Here is a 15,709-nt window from a genome sequence, read left to right as displayed (position 1 = left end):
TTGCAGACAGACGCAGCAACAAGTCTCACTGCAGGACAGGAGCATGTTCGAAAACATCCTGAAACTGCAGTCCTCCTTTCCCATGTCTTGGGGGACAACTACAGTTCATCCTGCAACCACCCCACTTCCCCCCCCAAAACAGCTTCCTCTAAGTGCTATGAACACCAACAGACAAGGCAGTTTTTTTTTTTTTAGTTATCCGCCTTTCCCTGTACATGCACACAACTGAAGTCTGTATTAGCTGTTGTGTACTGAGAGTATGGAGAACATGTATGTAGGTCACCAGCTCGGGCAACACCACACAGGAGCACCGGAGCCAGGTAACGTAACTGATAATGTTCATCTGCCAAGAAGGAAGCATCCGATGCTATACACTGGCAAGGAGCCCTCATATAGTCACTCTTTATAATAATGACAACTGCACTCCTTCAGTGACACCGAAGTACCTCTACAGAAAGCTTCCTTCACCTCAGCTGCAACTCAAGTTATTTCCTCCCAGGGGCTCAGAACTCGAGCCACAGCTTTTTAAAGAGATGAGGCACAAGATACTTCTCCTTTTAGGAAGCAGATTAACTTGCCAAGTTTTAAAATCCCATTTGGGCCATGAAAGAAAGGGAGTGAGGCAGTTCACCTAGGTTTTAAGCAGAGGCTATCCACATGCAGCGCTCGCTTCTGGTTGTAGATGAAGAGACTGGGTAGTAAAGTTAGAGATTATTCGGCATGCAAAATAGATTTTGAAATACTGACAAATCAGCGTCCTGTGCTCATATAAATCTGTTCAACAGCTTCATTCCCCTGTCCATAGAAAGGAACCTTCCTGCGTTTTCCACATACTGGTTTGGTGCAAGGAAACCTGTTCCCTCAACACGTCCCATTCCTTTAACATCTGTTCTTTAGAAAGTGCTTTTCTGTACAATCAAAATTAGTACAAAAAACCCAACTCACTGGCAAAGTAGAAAGAAGGGCCTGTCTCCTTGCTGTATGGTATTTTGGGACATGCTGAATTTGGGAAATAGAAAGGTAAATTAGCCTCTTGCCACGTGCATACTTCCCGTCTTCTGGAAAGGTCAGCATCATTTTTTAAAAAAAAATATTTTTTTTTTTTAAGATTGTAGAACCATGCAGATATTTTTATTTACTTAGGTCTATTAGAGCTGGATATTTAGTTTTACAAATGAGTGGAGATGAAACAACACAAGTCTCAGGTAAGCCTTCCTTCTAAACTGTGACACTGAGGTCTTCACTTCTTAATTAACACAAAAATAAACTTTATGTCAATTAATGGTCTATTACAGTCCACTGTAATAAGAAAGTTAAAACGTAGTTACATTAAAACAGAAATTGGCCCCTTGCTTTTTCAGCTATATCACTGTCATTCTTAACAGTTCCAAGACACCTTTGGTGACTGGTTCACTCTTAGTCCCTGGAGAATCCTCTGAAGTTTATATTATATCCACCATTGTACTATCAGGGTAATAGAATTTACTCTACTGCTGAGACAGAAACCAGATAAAAGTTAGAGACAACACCAGACCAGTAAAACATATGCAGAAGGGGAAAAGGGAAGGGAGAATGGGGACAGGAATGAGAGCACAAAAAACAGGAAATGCATCTGTATAAAACCAAGGTCTGGTTTTACACAAGTTTGTTTTTAAACACAAAAGTAAAGTTTTTCAGAGGACTCCAGTTATCTGAAAACACAGGCAATTCAGCTACATGGTAAAACTAACACAAGCTTATTGTCACAGGAATGAATATATCCACCCTCTACTTAGATAACCAAATTTTCTACTAACAGCACAAGACAAGTTTAGGTCTTTGTGCGACATAGACCAAGCAGTCAAACTGCAAACCATGGCCAGCAAACTCTACCAGCCCAATGATATTGGTATTGGGGAGATCACACAGAGCCAACACTTCCGAGACAGACGGTGTGTTCTGAAAGCAACGTGTGGTTCAGCAGGGCAAGAGCGACAACTCCACGTTCAGGTATGTGTGTGTAGTTAAAGGTGCGTGTACTGCTCTGGTGCAGCAGCGCTTGCATTTCAAACTTTCCTTGATAAGGACATCTAAGTGGCTCATGTCCCCAGAAGTTATGAGCTGAAGTGTGTAACAGACATTTTTATCGTCTGGCTGGTAGATGGGAAGAGAGACAGTTGCTTGAACATTGTCCTCCCCAATTCTGTTTTGAGGGGAAAAACCCAATGATTTAAATACTCCTCCGTCATATGTTTAGATGGGTCTACTGGTGACCACGCAGCTCAGCTGCTCTGCTTCTCTTGAGCTCTTGTCAACAGCGGGTTGTGAAACAGAAGCAGGACACTGTAACGACTGGCAAGGAAATCCCAAAAGTGCAGAAATATCCCATTAAACAGCATTAGACAAAAATACTTTTCTTTAAAATGGAAGAGTGCTTATCAACAAGTGTAGGTCACTGTATGTATTTTGGATTCAGCTATCTCTTCATGAGACAGGAACGAAAACAAAACCCAAACTTTTGGCAGTGAGGGTAGTTCACTTAATGGATCAAAGGGCATTTCTCTTCATTGGCAGGCAGTTACTACTTGCCACAGACTTTCAACTTGTCCCAAACCATTAGTGAAGATGGAGTTTCAGATCTCACCAGAAAATATTTCACACCTTAAGAACACTTCATAAGCAGTGCCCCCCAACCCCCATGTCTCAGTGCAGTTGTCCTTGCAGACATCTTCTCTCTACCACATATGCAGGAAAAAAATTGAGTGAATTTTGCAAGAATTATCTCAAAGAAAGCACTAGTACCTTGAAGGATAAAAGGGCAGTATAGCCTACTGAATCCTGATATCAATGTGGGAAAAAAATAAAACTTAAAAATAAAAAATAATGTATTTTTTTAAAAAAAAGCAGATAGCAATTTTAAAGAGCCAAAAGGAAATCTGAACTTGTTTGAGCAAGTGCTCCAGAAGACAAAAGCAGCAGTGGTTGTCATTTCTCAGGAAGTTGGTATTCTGTACTTTCAAATTAGTTTTAAGAGAGGACCAGAATCAAAGTGCATTGGTATATTTAGTTCAAAGATACTGTGGGTAAACTTCAGATTCCCAAAATACAGAATATAAGTTACGGATACTTTCTTATAGTCGCTCAATCAGATGTGAATGATTCCAGCACGTTGTTCTTTAGCAATGTACTCCATAAGCAGCTTATATTTATCACCTTAGGCATTTCTACATTTTTCCTAAGCGTTCCCATATCAATAAATGGAAGCTGAAGTGAATATGTTACAGATGGACACATTCTGAGGAAACACAATCCATCTAGGCAAGGTCTTCAAGTACTCAGCACATGGAAGACTTGCAAAAATCTGAATTGAGACAGTGCTGCACTACATCAGAAGTAATTTCATGTGTAGCTAACTGTAAACTTTGCAGGTTAAGGGTACATTTGAGCTAATTCATGTTCGCTAGGCAATAAACACGTCTGCACATGGCAAGAACATACTCTTAAAAAAAGTGCCTCATATGGAGTTAATGATCCAGCTGGGTTGAATAGTTTCAGTAACAAGAATTTCAAGCACTTGATCATTTACTGGGAAGGCGGGAGAATATTCAGAAGAGTCACCAAGTAGCTACTTGAAAGAACACAGGAGGACATGCAATTTCTGTTAAATTAGGTGCTCTTGGAAAAGTAATATTTAATTACATGGCAGGAAATACCAAAGAATTCCCAAGTTTGACCCAACTTAGTTGTTTGCACTGGTAGGTAGTCACATACCTACAACAGACAAGCTGCAAAACCAACACAAAATGAGATCTAACAGTTGTAAGTTAGAATATCAGCGAAAAAACTATACAGACATCTGATCAAAGCCAACCAAGGGAACAGGCTTGTACTTCAATGCTGTAGAACCCACTGGTTACAGAAGATAAGGATGGTGCACAATGGGAAATTGCTAGGAAGTCACATGCAACCATTTTGAATCAAATCTCAGATTATCTCATGTTTCATTTTATTTTAATTAGGATTTGAGAGGAGAGTTTTCACCAATAAAGGTCTGAAAGCCTTTGATCATTCACTTTATCGGAATTCTATTTAATCTAATGAAAAGGCAAACAGAAGATCTGTTTACATGGACACCTCAAGCACAAGAGTTGAAAAGATCAAAGTAATACAATTAGCAAGGGCCTGTGAGAGAAAGACTTAATCTCTACAAGTAACTTCCATTTCAGCTTCAGCACAAATGAGCTGCAATGTTCTTCCTCCAAGTGTCAAAAAAGGTTTCCCTCTATTATTTTTGTTTCTTAGCTATGTTACCATACCACTGCAGAGATCTGAAAGGATGTTTTCAGATGGGTAAGACACAGACTTTTTAAAATCAGAATTAATTTCACACTACACTTCAGATTCTTAGCCTTGTAAGTTTTCATGACACATCATGGACTTCCATTAAGTAGCAGTGTAAAACTAAGCACCGGAAAACATACAAAGATGTCTAAAGGTACAGAAAATCTTTTATTAGAATCTAAGTCAATAATATAAGTGACCCAATAAAAGTCTTCCTCGGATGCTATAACAAGTATTGAAATGCCACGTTTTTCAAGAGACCATCTGCTGTTTTGACATTTTATGACAATTTCCAAGCCTTCTAGCAACCTTGATTCTACCTCTTTCAATAGCATGTTTTGCAGTGAGTTTTTTCCTCTGAATTGGGCATTGATTTATTATACAATTATAACGCTTTAAAAGTTCTTTCACATTTTACTTTGCAACAAGGTAACCCACATTTTCAGCACTTCACTGTTAAGTGAAATACGCCCATCTGATAATGCTGGAGACTAATTGTCAAAGTCAGAGCAATACATGAGCTGTTTCATATACTTATTCTTGACTTACCAAAAAAGAAAGGTAAGCAACACATGTTTTATTTTGCTTAAACAGCAGTGTTCATACTGTTAATAATGCTAGTAGTATCATAAAGACAGCATTTCACTAGTTGTCAGAACTAAAGTCAAGTTTTGAAACTGAGGTCATATAGCCTTGCAATAAAACAAGTCCTAATTATAATCAAGAAACAATCAAGGGATGTTGTGTCAAGAGCATCAAGAGAACTTGAACAAACTTCTTTCAGCAGATATTCTTTAGCAGCTCCCAGGTTGAAATTTCATCTTGGTCACTGGCATCCTACTGAAATCAGCATACTTGAGTTTTCATTTTAACCAGGTGGCTCAGTTTTCAATGCTCTGCTCATCATCATACGAAATATAAACCACATCTACTGGTGTAATCTGAATGATACCCATGTTTGAAGCTTGAGATTAAATACATCCCTGCACAATATAAGAACTTAAAAAGTTACATATAACACAAAACGTTTCCTACCATACATAGCATGCGTCTGTTCATGCGCACCATACTGTGTTGCAGAAGAAGATACTAAACCAGGCTGTGCGTGTGTTGGTGGTGCCATCATTCTAGCGTTGCCCTGTATTACAGGGCTATAAACATGAGGATGCTGCATTCAACAGAAATAAGAAAACAGACCATTACAAAGAAACTAGTGTCATCTAAACAATAATTATGTATTTAGAAACAGTAATAGCTTGGCTTTACGAAAATGCAGAGCAAACTAAAGCTTTCATACTATCACACTTATCCCAACTGTTTCTAAAAATTTAAGGACATTTTCTGCAGTGGGCTAGAAACTGACAAAAAACATTGGCATATCTAATTTTTGCCACTCCAATAACATCGTAAGCTTATGTATGTAATTATATATTTATCCAATTACTTATGTATATTTAAAAGCCTTTGCAGTAAGAGGAGTACACCAAATAGTTTATTTTTAGAACACGTAACTAGGAGATGTCCTGGCCATGACCTGAAAGAAATTGTTCGAAGAACTAAAAAGGTAGCATCACTAATAAATGCCAACTTCTAAACCGACCTTAAAATTTGTTACAGGCTTTGAAGCACATTACAACTCCACCAAGGATGCTCCAGAACACAGAAACTGTTCAGAGTGACTTCTCACGACTGGGGACAATAGGGTATTTAGGACTGAACCACTTCATTATTTCTGTTTTGACTTATCACATATGCTAAAAGGACTCTTACCTGAGATTGGTAGTGTGGCACATGCTGCACAAGAGGCTGATTAGGAAACTGTTGGGGACTATATGCAACATATTGTGTTGAATAAGCAGGTGGCGTAGCTACAATTGGAGGGCCTGCTGCTGAGGCAGGATGCATCATGGTGCTCTGATGATGTTGGTCTTGCCGTTGCTGTGGCATATTTGGTACTACAAAGCAAAGAGTGCCCCACATTAGAAACAGGATGAAGAATGATGATCTTCCTGAAAGGTTTTACTTTACAATGTCACTGTGACCAAGTGGAATATCCTCACCCCTCACCTTTAACCACATATTAGAGCTCTATCAAAAAGGAACAGCATGAAAAGGAGTTCCTCCAAGAAACATTTGATTTTCATCACTGCCTTTGAGCCATGTATACGGCCACAAACCCAGGCCTGCTTTTTTTGTGAAGGAAGGAAGAAAGGTGGAGGGAGAGAAAGACTGACAAGAATCAGTAACGGAAGAGAAAGGTTATATCAGGATACCTACATTAATCAAATTTGATCCTGTCCCCTTCAAAAGGCTTAATTCACCCTCTATGGGAACTACTCAGCAACTGTTCCATCAATTGGAAAGCTGAGTCTGTTAAAATTACTTGTGCTTATGGCTGAGGAGAGCAGAATAAAGGTCTCCACGCAGCAGCAATCTGAGGTATTCACATCTTTTAAGCTCTGTGCTACCCCTCAGGATAGCAGAAAGCAACTTTTAGGTCACAGTCAACAGTGAAGGGGACAAGTCAACCTATAAGAAGAGGAGTAGGAACCATTAGAGGGAAGAAAGATTAAGAGAGCAGAGCACTGTAGTGTGGGACTACCTGAGCTATCCTGGTAAGACAACCAACCGAATCACAGCGGCAAGGCACTCAGAACAAACTAATTCAGCCTACTAAGCAACAGGGCATGAGAGTTCAAGGTGAGCTCCAGCTTGCTGCAGTGAGACTGCAACTAATAACTACGCTAACTCAAGCACCTGTAAACTCCACTGCAGTGTGCAATGTAGACAGACCCCTTAGAGAGAGGAAAGGAGGGAAATGTTGCAATGTCAGTAAATTCACTCAATGATGATTGTATTTACACTGTAAATCAACAACAGAAAAAAGTAAATACAGGACGCAACTTGAACAACGTAAAGGCACTGAACTTTAACCCATGCAACTCCTTCAGGACTATGTTGCACGCAGAATGGATATGCAGAAAATAATGAAACTTAAAAAAGGAATTCAGAACAGGAGAGCAGCCTCACACAGCAAGTGAGTACACGGCAATATATTTCTGATTAAAACAATCAGTGTTACCAACCAAAAGATTTCATGGGTCAGGCCACAGTAAAGTTAGTGTGCTTTAAAAATAGAAATACATTGCAGGTTTTTGTCTTCCCTACATTCATAAAGGCTACTTGTTTATTTCTAAACAGCAGAACTGCTCTTTTAAACAATTTCCTCCTCCAGTGACTGGAGCTGCAGCACTGGAACCTATCATCATGAACCACTGTAAAAGCATGCACTGTGTAGAATTAGAGTGTTATCTGAAACATGAATATAAAAACAAGACCATCATTTTTCTGCTCCTTCGCTGCACTGCACAGAAGAGAGTGCATCTCGCCACACATGTTCTCATCTCCATAGCCACAGGTGTCACTTGTTAAAAACATGGTATTGTTAGTCCAGCTGTTCAGTTACTGTTGCAGACGGAATGCAAAAGAACAAACTGGAACCAGCAGTTAAGTCCTTTCCAGAAGAGTAGCATAGCATACTCTTTCTGAAGAAATAGCGATTTTGCTTGTCGACAAACCCCCCCCTCTATTAAAGCACCATTCAGGGCTCTGCTGTAAACCAGTACAGAAAACCAGTACAGAAAGTTCCCTTTAAACAAACCCATAACATTTATGAAATATAGGAGACGATCAGCTTACCCTAATGTTCCAAGTAACAGAGATGTTTTCCTGTTTCTCAAATCAAATTCCAAACCAAGCAACTCCCCATTACTCAAACTTATTGTGTTTTGGCTGAATTAGTTTATCTAGAAATGCATTAGTATTTCCACTTATTTCCCTTTATTAAAAATAGCATTTAGAATATCAATCGAAAACAAATTGACATGGATTAGAAAATACACAAGCATTTGTAATTTATTCATGCTGCATGCAGACTAAGAACCAAACAGGCAGTATTATTCTCACCTTTACCTGCTCTATATGTCTTGGCTTGGTTCACTGGCATGGGCGTCATGGGAATAGGATACAAAGGCTGAAACAGAAGGAGGAGTTGAAGCTATGATATTCCTTTAAAAAGTGAGTGTGTGTCTGGGTGGGGGCCCCACTCAGCTTTGATGTGTTTTACTCTGTTATGTTACATGGTTTAGTGAACTCTGCCTAACCTATGATACTTTCTTGGATCACTGTGACCAAGTCTGCATGTACAAACAACTAAGACCATATGGTTTGCAACAACCAGTCAAGTAATGATACTACTGCTACTTCAAGCAATGTACTAACTCAGACAGCTTTATAACAGAGTTAGATTTGAAATCCTAGTAATTCCTACAACAAACAGAAACTAGTGGGACACAGCCGAAAGCTAAGGATGAAGAAACAGTTGCTTAAAACTTAAAAAGAATAAGACTATGATTGGAGGACTGGGGACCTAAGTCTGCACAGATTAACAATAAATATAAGTAAGAGCTGCTGGAATTTACAAGTGTTTGAGACTATTAGAACATCTAGGTTGAGGAACCACTGGGAAAAGTCAGTATTTACATAGCTAAACACTTAACAACAACGTAATTGTCCCCATATTTACAAGAGTAATACAAGCTGAACTATTTCACTGTTTTAACTTAGATCTCCTAAGTCTCCTCAACTTACTGACAATCATCTGAAAAGCGTTAACAAGTTTGCAGCATATGCTGCACTTTACCTGCACGCCTGGACTCACTGGAACCGGGTACATCATATTTGGTGCAAAACAAACAGGCTGAGTGTACACTGGGGTTGGCTGCTGATGACCCACCATGGAGGGGCTAGGTTGAGCTTGCGGACGAGGGGAGGTTGGTGTAGTAGAAGGTTTCGGCTACAAACAGAGTTCAGCAATGCATATGCAAGATTAGCATGATTATCCTCTAAGTAAAAGGTTAGCTTATAAAGATCTACTCAAAGGCAATGTTAAGCAGTATCAAGTAACTTACTTGAGCAAAAGATCGAGGGTTGAACTCTTTTGCATTAGGATTAAGTGTTGATTTTCTAACTTGCCTAAACATAAAGAACAAAAAATGATGTTCAGCATTATTCTTTTACAGGCATATCTGCAGAACTCCCTAACAAAAATTTAAAGAGATTAAATACCTCATTTCCATCTGTGAGTCACATTTTTGAGAACTCAAACAACACATGGCATGCAAAAAGCCACTCTGACAGTACTCTTACTACACTTACCCATAAAAAAGTTTTCCTGCTGTTGACACTACAGCTCACATGAGCCAGGAAAACATTTAAATAAGCATTTATATATGAATTAGGCATCAATAGGACCAGAGTTCTATATGCAGCTCTGCCACTGACTCATGAGATGACTTTCAGTACAGTCACTTCACCTGTTTCTTTCTTTATGTAACAGAGAGTACTTACATCAGCCATATAAACAGTAAGATATTACACATTCATAACAGCTTTTTCTACAAATGGCTAAATGCTAATAACAGATGTGCTTATTCTAAAAGGCATAATTACTCACTCAGAAGTATCTTTCTTCTCCTCTTTATCCTCTTTATCTTGTTTACTTCCAGGCCCAGATGTCTGTACACCTTGTGAAGTTACCTCAGGCCCTCGCTTTTGCTCAGAGCTATTACTTATTGAAGGAGAAATACTTGGACTATTAGGTTTGCTACTGCCACCGTTAGAGTTAGTATTACTGCCAGTTTCTATGATAGATTCTTTAGGGGTTGATTCTGTCTTTTCTTTAACTACATCTCTTGATTTTTCACCTTCTCGGGTTTTGTTTAGCAGCTGATCCACTGCATCTGAAGAGGAACTCGACTGTAACTGAAAAAAACCCAAGGAATATATTCAGTAAATTGATATATAGAACTAGGGAGAGACAATCTAATGCTATCACATACACAGAGTAAAATACAGTCCCATAGGCCTCAATCATCTGGAAACAACCTTTTAAAACATACATTTCCATTTCTACTAGGAAAGAAATCTATGAACATTGACAATGTTTTAAGCCTACACTGTGAAATAAGCTATTCAGAGACTCAACTGACCTATACGTTGATTAGGAAGTGACATGAAAGCTTAAGACAACCCTCTGGACTCATCCCCCTGTGTGATTTAACAGTTACACTTGAAAAGCTAACCTGATTTAAACCATTATAACCAGGAAATAAGTAATACGAATTCACCTTCAATTTTCCTCAGCAAAACCCTTTATTCAACTTTGAAACAGCTCTTCCATATGGAGCATAAATGTGACAATTATTTGTACCTAATGATCAAACAGGTTTCAAGTACTATTTTCAGTGTACAGTCAATATGCACATTTACATGTATTAGGCAATTGTACCAGCAATAGTCAGCATTGATTTTATAATATCTAGCATAAATTCTTATGGATATTTTCATAAATTAAGCATGAGTAGTAAGGACCTGTTTTCCTGTTAACGCATGCAATGTATTCAATTCATTAAAATAATCTGGATGCACATGAGAACTATAATACCATTAAGTTATCATACAGAGAAACTTACCCTAAAGTCATTCTTAAATTTCTTTAAATCATCAATCTGTTTTCTATGTTCTGAAACAACTGGAGATACACCTGCCAAATAGAAGACCAACATTGTCCAAGCATTTCTAATACAAGTTTTATATACAACCCTTACAAATCTAAATTTGCAAAAAGGTAATGTGTACATATCTAAAAATGAAATACAGTGATATCACTTCATCTGTAATCTGGTATAATTCCATGAACTACATCTATGAGCACACAAAAATACTCTGTGAAATCATGGCATTACATAACTGACATATCTATAGTTCTAACGCATCACACCAAGACAGAAGCCCTGAGGTGCATGGACTGCAGAACTCAGCTGAACACAAAGAAGCATCCAATAAAACTCAAAACATAACATGCCAGCATTTCAAGACATAGCAATTAAAGGTGAAACGCTGATCAAGTTCAACAACATGAAAAGATTTTGTTGAGAACTGAATGAACAAGCAATGCTACACAGAAAGTCAAGTTTAAGGCATGATAGGAAGAAGTACAGTCATAAAAACCTATGCTGACCACTATGTTCAGAAGTATTGTGAGAGCATAGGTCAAAGTAGAAACACTCATTCAGTCCAGAGAGAGCTAAAAAACAGCTTTCTGAGCAGGGTAAAAAAAACAGGGGGAAAAACCAAATAAAAAAAGAAAAAAACAAGTAAAAAGAAATCACACCATCCACATGAGCATCCCTACACTTTGTGTTGATGAAATGAGTCAAGAACAACATTTAAAACCGTAGGCCTGCCACACAACTGCATGACCAAATTTTCGCTGTAGAACACCCAAGCCAGATTGCCTCCAAGTCTTCCTTAAAATGCTAACTGAAGCAGTCAACAGAGCAGGTTTAGTGTTTGGAATTCCTACGTTACTCAAGTATATATGAAAGCTTTTGATACAAACCTTTGCTTTCAGTTTTAGGAAAACTAGGAGAAGTCTCACTTGGCTTTATATTCTCCTTGTTTCCAGTTGCAGAATTTTGCCTCTGGTCCTGAAGCCTAGTATCTTTAGCTAGAAAAGAAATTGCCAAAGTTATTCTCCTGTACACAACTCAAAACTGACCAAAGAGAGATGGCATGATAGAAACAGAAGAGAGACTTAACAATGTTTACCTTCGGGCTTTTCTTCTGTAAGTTACATGTTTTCTGCTACCTAGTTAGGGCCTGGAGGGTTATCCTCCCCCCTTCCCCACCCTACTGTCTTTAAGCCAAATGAAAAAGTCCCAGTCAAACACATCCTTCTCATCATACACAGAACCTTAACTAGGATGAAAAAACTATAAACTGAGAGCAAATTATATTCAATAGTCCAAGCTCTTCATACAGAATGCTACAAAGAATTGAGAGTTCTTAGACATTTGACTGTGCTCTTGAATGTTTTTTTTTTCCCCTTCCTTTTGCTATGCTCAAAATACTCTTTGAAACCAGTGGCCTACGTTTCTTTAAATGAGAAAACAGACAGGAATTCAGTTTGGAAAAAAAAAAAAAAATCCTCAATTAAGTCAAACACCTATAAGCCCATACTCATTAAAGGGCAGAAGAAATTAAGCATGCAGACTTATCAAAAAGCCTCTCTTGAACCTTAGTTTAAAGCTAGCATCATAAGAAAAGGGGAACTCACTATACAGTAAAATTAAATGCATCAGAAGTTTTCCCACCATTTAGAAAGCAGCTTTGCTCTTGTATAGGCATATTCATTGCCAGGGATTAGGGAAAGGGAGCATTTGCAAGCTAGCGAGGGTAACTTACCTTCGCTGGAAGGGGTAACTGCTCTGTTGGATGCAGGGCTGGCAGGTGTAGGAGAGGCAGCTGGAACAGGCATGGCAACAGATTCAGTGGGAATAGTACCAGGCTGAGGAGAAGGCAGAGCTGGTCCCGTGGGGGTGCTGCTCTGCCTTGGAGACCTAGGCCTGTGTGTTTTAGGGGATAATCTTGGAACTAGAAACAAACAGGAAAAAATAGTTATAGGATAAGTTTCCTCATCTGCTCAGCAGTTTGCTTCTTTTTAAAATGACTAAAAACATGCTTTAAAATACTTAGTGGAACATTATATAGTAATTGAAAACCTGTTTACCTTTCAGGTACATCTCCTAGTTCTTTACAATGCAGCATTTCAGACAAGTGGTGCGATTTTTCTGCAGATTGTCCCCTAATATATATCACTGCCCTGCAGTCCCACCATGAAACTGCAATATGCTCCCCAGCCCCCCAGTAGTACAACTACCACAGCTCACATTAACACAGTTTCAGGCAGAACAGAAAAGGTGGTCAGGTCTCCATACAAACAGATGTAAAACATTTTTAAAAGGGCTGAAAAAACACATCCATTTTACAGCGTCCTCTTTTGGAGGTTTGCCAGCTGGAAAAAAAACAACATATCCTATTGAAAGAAGATTATTTGATGTATATTTTTGCCCCTATGTTAAAGCAGCAAGGAAAGTTGTATATTCTTTGAACAGTAAGTTGTACCTCCTGCTTCTGCTCCTCCCACTGTGGCTAGTTAGTTGCTTTACGTCACATATTAACTTCAAGTGAGCGAGGAGAAAGAGAGATAAGTCGTTTAGCAGTCCTACTTGCATGTTAATAATATATAAAGTGGGGGGTAGGGAGGAAAGATGAATCAGAGATAATGCCAGAACAGAAGAGTTTCAATCTTTTCCACAAGGCAACAGGTCTATGGGGCTCTAATTCACACCTTCTTTCTGAAAAATGCATTCCCACTACACTCCTCTAGAATTCTAGCACTGCTAAAAAGTATCAGACTTCAAACTCACTCACTTGCCCTTCGATTCAAGAAAGCACCCAGCTGCTGACAACTCACTAAAATACGGCCTCAACTACAAAAGCTCAAGACCAGGGCTGGTGTCACAAGACTGAGCTTTAAATTTTAAGTCAAATATTAAAAAAAGATGTTAACTGATTCAAAAAAGAAGAGACACTGACTATATCTGCTACTACAGTACTTCGACAAACACAAAATGACCACTTAAAACCTGCATAATTTTTAAAGGAAAAATACATCCAACTTAACGAGTATCATTTCATCTTCTCTTTTAACACCAACCTTCCTCTATCCAAACACCTCCTTAACTTGTAAGCTACAACCCAGTTACACTGCCATTAACCAAATTCAGTGATGCAATGGAATGTAACTTTTCTTGTCTCCTTCAAGAACCCTCCTGAAAATTACTTCTTTCAACAACTAATTCCCACATTTTTCCTTCCTTTCTCTTCATACAGCATCTGACTTAACCTCTCTGCAGGTAAGACAATACTGCACCTGAAGGACCAACTCACCAACTATTTTACTAAGCTATCTGGGAACATCCTTCTCCCACTTCATCTAAGCAAGCTAAGTTAGCAGACCAGTGTTTATTCAGAGCCTGAATTGTCTAGAAATGCAGTATTCTGCTTAGCATTCACACTCTAAAGTACCCCTGACAAGCCATCTGCAATAAGCCAAGCTTTACCTACCCCCACTGACAACTGATGACCACGTCCCACCTGAAGGGCTGCCTCGTGCCACTGCAGTAGTAGATGCTTCCCCTGGTGCATTATGAGATACAAATTCTAAGCCACTTGAAATTGTACCCCTACCAGTAGAGACTCTGTGACCTCGAGGGTGCCGTTGTGCCTTAGGAGACATCCGTGGAGGCCCTGAGAAAAAGAAGACAACCCCACACAATAAATACTTAACGTCCATCACTAAGAGTACCCAAACATACTATCTGTTTTTAAAACTGGACTTAATCTAATAACTCTCAATAATGCAGTAATACAGTCAAGCAATTTACACTGACATCGACTAGAACCAGGGATCCACGAGACTAAAAAGGCCAAGCCATTGGTCCAGCCAGACTACCAACACACTCATCGCCTTGCTATGACAGCTCACGTTCATTGATATTTAGAAGCTTTATCAGAATTGAAACAGGTATGCAAGTCCTGGATTTAAAATATTCGAATCCAAGTATCCAATATTGCTTACTGCAAGACAAGCCAAAAAGGTTAGTGGCCCAGCTCCCTCTGGATAAGCACAGTTCCAGGCTATCAAACATTTTCCAGAAAAGAAAAAATTTCCATTGCTTTTGACAGGTGGTCAGTGATACCAAACATTTATTTACAGAGTAGTCACCACTGGCTGACCAATGCTCTTGGGGAATTTCAGCAGAGCATTCTGCACCGAGGCTAAATTGCCTGCAGCAGGTCACAATTCATTTACAAGTCAGCAAAATTGCAACTAAACAAGTTATTGTTATCCCAAGGTTCAAGTCATGCATGTTTAACACCAGAAGCTAAAGTCATAAGTGAATACAGTAATTCTAAACAGCTTATACAGCTGCCACAGAATAGTTATGCTCAAGTCTAAGCAGCAATACAGTTTCTACATCCTAACAAACATTTTCTTTACAAGATCAGACTCAAATGTTGGTACTTCAAAAGGAAAAACTGTGTATGAACAGAAGACAATCTGGCTGATTACAGTTCATTTTTAATGTAGGTCAATAACAGAGAAAAGTTCAGATAATGGCTTTCTGGTTTCAGATAAGGTTCTAAAATATCAAGTACCTCTTCTGGTTACATAAATCTTTAAATGTCAGCCTCTATTTTAGCCATGAATCTAAAGTACACTTCAATTCAAATTATATACAGGCAAGTATTTTAAAGAATACACACTTTCCAGCAGTCCTCTTCTAGTAGCAGAAATTAAATGTTGCAGTAAGCAGCAGTTCACTGCATGCCTGACAAATCAATTGCAAGTGCTAAAAAATAACTGAATTTGCATGTGGATTCTCAGTATCTTACTACATAAAAAAAGCTCGCATTGAGA

At 38.8% G+C, this 15,709-nt stretch overlaps 1 protein-coding gene across 17 annotated transcripts in view; it reads right to left on the bottom strand.

Annotated features, from left to right (window-relative positions):
- The window catches only part of ATXN2 (ataxin 2), a 52,254-nt gene that overhangs the window by 10,594 nt on the left and 25,951 nt on the right, over window positions 1-15,709 (bottom strand). For 7 of the 17 annotated variants that reach the window (XM_075516334.1, XM_075516337.1, XM_075516321.1 and 4 more), the window contains 11 exons: window positions 14,353-14,535; window positions 12,628-12,816; window positions 11,783-11,890; window positions 10,854-10,924; window positions 9,836-10,143; window positions 9,291-9,354; window positions 9,023-9,175; window positions 8,287-8,353; window positions 6,091-6,275; window positions 5,356-5,488; window positions 946-999 (listed from right to left, as the gene is read on the bottom strand). In XM_075516334.1, coding sequence (XP_075372449.1) covers window positions 946-999; window positions 5,356-5,488; window positions 6,091-6,275; window positions 8,287-8,353; window positions 9,023-9,175; window positions 9,291-9,354; window positions 9,836-10,143; window positions 10,854-10,924; window positions 11,783-11,890; window positions 12,628-12,816; window positions 14,353-14,535 — 1,515 coding nt within the window. The remainder of the gene's footprint in view (window positions 1-945; window positions 1,000-5,355; window positions 5,489-6,090; window positions 6,276-8,286; window positions 8,354-9,022; window positions 9,176-9,290; window positions 9,355-9,835; window positions 10,144-10,853; window positions 10,925-11,782; window positions 11,891-12,627; window positions 12,817-14,352; window positions 14,536-15,709) is intronic. The other 10 variants (XM_075516323.1, XM_075516328.1, XM_075516330.1 and 7 more) reach the window with 7 other exon arrangements.

This window comes from Mycteria americana, chromosome 13 (genome assembly GCF_035582795.1).
Source record: "Mycteria americana isolate JAX WOST 10 ecotype Jacksonville Zoo and Gardens chromosome 13, USCA_MyAme_1.0, whole genome shotgun sequence".
In the NCBI taxonomy this organism is placed as follows: Eukaryota; Metazoa; Chordata; class Aves; order Ciconiiformes; family Ciconiidae; genus Mycteria; species Mycteria americana.
Note: the sequence above shows the minus strand (reverse complement) of the source record. Positions and strands in the feature narration are given on the sequence as shown.